The sequence below is a fragment of the Talpa occidentalis genome, unplaced genomic scaffold (genome assembly GCF_014898055.3).
Source record: "Talpa occidentalis isolate TD23 unplaced genomic scaffold, MPIMG_talOcc4v2.1 talOcc4.15, whole genome shotgun sequence".
NCBI classification, from domain to species: Eukaryota; Metazoa; Chordata; class Mammalia; order Eulipotyphla; family Talpidae; genus Talpa; species Talpa occidentalis.
This window is the reverse complement of record NW_023601543.1, coordinates 52,452,361-52,455,391: the sequence shown is the minus strand read 5'-3', so window position 1 is coordinate 52,455,391 and position 3,031 is coordinate 52,452,361. Positions and strand designations below refer to the sequence as shown.

The following is a 3,031-nucleotide window of genomic DNA, read 5'->3' as shown; positions in this document are numbered from 1 at the left end:
GGAGGTCACCCACAACCCTTTGCTTATGGGACACCATTTTAATGTATTTAGGCTGAGGGTTGGGGTTCTGCTGTGCAGGTGTGGCATGGACTCTTTGAAATTAAAAAAAAAGAAAATGGATTTTAGGTATAAACTTGTCTCCTGGCTAGCTCTTGGGTCATCCCCATCAAAATGCCTTTCTAGGGAATCTCCAACAATTCTAAGGCATCTCTGACAATTGCCACATCCTTTGAGCAAAGAGCCAAAGAAAGCAATGTGGATACTGCCAAAAGTCCAGCTCTTTCCTGGGTTTTCTCATCTTTTGTGATGGAAGCAAACTTCCATCTTTCTGAATAAAACACTTTCCAAATGCAAGTTGGAACATCTCTTAGGTTCTGAACACCCCACTGACCCATTGCTCACAAGAATTGTCTTGCTCTCCATATCTCTTCTTCTGTAGCCTCGCTCTCTCTGTCACCCTTTAAAAAAAAAATCAGTGCCCCTCTCTCCTGGCCTCTCACTCATGCATAGACCCTCCCTTTTAGTATCCCTTTTAGCCTCTCCTCAGATCCCTCCTAACTCCTTCTCTCTCCCCCTTGCTCTAGACCTCTTTTCAACTTCACTGTGCCCCTCTCTACTCATTTTGTTCATGTCTGTTTTGCTCTTAGCCCCAAGTTCTCATTCACCCTCAGTTTTGTTTCATCCCTTCTCAGTTGGGTATCACCCCCTCATTGGTCATCCCTCCCCCCACCCATGGAGCCTCTCCATTTCTGTCCCCTCCCCACCTCTTCCTAATCAGTCATCTCTCCAACACACCTCCAATCCCATCTCTAGTTCCTTCCCTGCCTCTCTCCCTAGACCAGACCAGCTAAGTCCTATTCCATTTTTAGATGTTCGCTTATGATACTTGCTGAACTTTATTCACAGCCTGAATTTACAGCTGTCCCTTCCTTTCATGCCCCATCCACCAAACACACCCAATCTTTTCAACATGACAAAGTCCTTACACACAGCATGCCATGTCCACATAAATTTGTATTTTTCAGAACAAAACAACAGTAATGCTGGCAAGGATGTTGCATTAACAAGGACCCTTAAGCTTTCAATACACTGAAAAGCAACATTGTTTTGCATGTCTACAAAGTATACACTTGTTTCCACAAATGTGCCAAAGTTTGCCCTAACAGTTAGGACTTTTTCACCAAATCATAGACATAGATATGGAAATCATCATCAAATTTGATGAAATACACAGAGGGTTTGGCTTCTACTTGGTGAATGACCATGCCAATCCGTTTGGAGCCATCTTCTTTGGTATATTCCACATGTTTGCCTATCAGACCATCTACAACTCCTCCTGGTTCTCTCTCTGCTGGAGGAGACTCACTGGACTCTGGCATGATACGGAGGTCTCCTTCTTTATAATCATCTAGAAGCTGGTACATGTACAAGACAGGATCTTTCTCATAGGTAATATAAAACCAGGCTTTCATGATAGGTGCTTGGGCTAAGACCATCCCCCTCCATTCATCCTTAGAACCATGCTCACCCTCAAACATATGTTCCACAGCTTTACCAATTATGGTATTGGCCAGGTTTGCATCACTAACTTGAGATGATGCTACCCTGTCGGAAAGAATTTTAAGAGACAAAACTCTTTCATCTCTGTGAAGTTCCAGTCCATAGACACAGTCAATTCCATCATATTTCACCAGATAAAGAGAGGGATTTATAGGCACCTGATCCAGAACAGTTCCTTTCCACTGGGTGATGGGCTCATCGCCTTCTTTCCACCCGTGTGAAATTCTGCAGCCCACGATGCTCCTGCGAGGCTGGGAGGATGGTCTGCCTCTTTGCTTCTTTTGGGAGGCCTTTTTTTTCGTCATGTTTGCAGATCCAGTGGCCCTTCCTGCAGATGCCCTGGTTTGTTGCCCTTCAGCGTCCTGTGTGTTGGGGGTCTTCATGCCTGCAGGGGAAGGAGACAAGACAGAAATATTCAGTATGCCATAAGGTGAAGTTCTCCTGACAGGGATATCTATGTGCCATGTGCCGGTGCCTAAATTTCCCCCAGGAGCTTGGCAGCAATGCTGGAAATCCTGGCTGCGTGCCTGCATGCTCTCCCTCCCAGGTTGCAGGGAAGGGCGGCAGCGGCCCCTGTGCTGACCTGGGTTAGGAAATCTGCAGGAGGCGGGGCGGGCTACCTCTTCCTTATTCAGTCTACTGCCTCCACCACTCGCCACTGGTGCCCACTCTCAATCCCTTGCAAAGCGCCCATCTAAGCACCGCCTTCACCAGCATGCAGTCACTGTCCTCCTATCATGAACACCCCAGCCTGCTGCCCACACGCCCCCTTGTCTAGCCCCAGTCGCTCTCCTGGAATCCAGCGCCCTTGCTTCCCTGTGCCCACCTTCAATTTCTTGCCTGTCTCTCATGGCCACCTCCTTTTCTCATTGCCCACCTTCCTCCCCGCACCCTCCCCACCCCCTAGCCTCACCCTGCAGCCCGCCTCCACCCTTTATCTCCTGCAGGAGTCCATCCCATCACCCGTCTCCATCCTGGCGCCCACCAATGGCCTTGCCCTGCTTGGCGTCCACCGCCCGGGGGATCGCGGGCCTCAAGTGCCCAAATTGGACACCTCGCTGCTGCCTCCGCGGTGAGCCTGTGTTGGAGGAGGAGCAGCAGGCGACGAGCCGAGCCGGTGCTTGCAAGTGCTGGGAGAGGAGAGTCGTTAGGCAAGGAGCGCGTTTAGGAAGGCGGGGGGGGGGGGGGGGGCAGGCAAAACAGGGGGTGCAGGCAAAGTGGTTGGCGGCGGTGTCCCCTGTGGTGAGCTAGTGGGCCCTCTGCTTCCCAGTTGTTGGTGATAACCCCTCATACTCATTGGCCTTTCAACAGTGGCTGCTGTTGCAGCAGTCTCCTCCCTCCAATTTTAAAGTACTATGCTCTTAGTTTTTCTGTCAGTGAAGTTACTTGTTCCTGCTAATCAGCATACATTCTAACCCTCCTTGCCCTAGAGGCACTACTGGGTTTTCTCTTCTCTTACAGATTTCAGATC

The 3,031-nt window shown here is 49.7% G+C and overlaps 1 protein-coding gene across 3 annotated transcripts; it reads right to left on the bottom strand.

Annotated features, from left to right (window-relative positions):
• Window positions 1–997: 997 nt before the first annotated feature.
• Window positions 998–2,731, bottom strand: LOC119246123 (spindlin-2). 3 transcript variants are annotated; one of them, XM_037512332.1, is made up of 2 exons: window positions 2,615–2,731; window positions 998–1,945 (listed from the first exon to the last, which is right to left on the bottom strand). In XM_037512332.1, the coding sequence occupies exon 2, from the start codon at window positions 1,941–1,943 to the stop codon at window positions 1,167–1,169; it is 777 nt and encodes a 258-aa protein (XP_037368229.1). In that variant the 5' UTR covers window positions 1,944–1,945; window positions 2,615–2,731; the 3' UTR covers window positions 998–1,166. The 3 variants fall into 3 exon arrangements, with proteins under 3 accessions (XP_037368229.1, XP_037368228.1, XP_037368231.1); XM_037512331.2 differs by having other exon boundaries at window positions 2,546–2,663; XM_037512334.2 differs by lacking the exon at window positions 2,615–2,731 and adding an exon at window positions 2,474–2,526.
• Between the last annotated feature and the right edge of the window lie 300 nt (window positions 2,732–3,031).

Coding starts and splice junctions, on each gene's coding strand:
- LOC119246123 (XM_037512332.1), bottom strand. CDS start 1,943: ATGAAGACCCCCAACACACAGGACGCTGAAGGGCAACAAACCAGGGCA.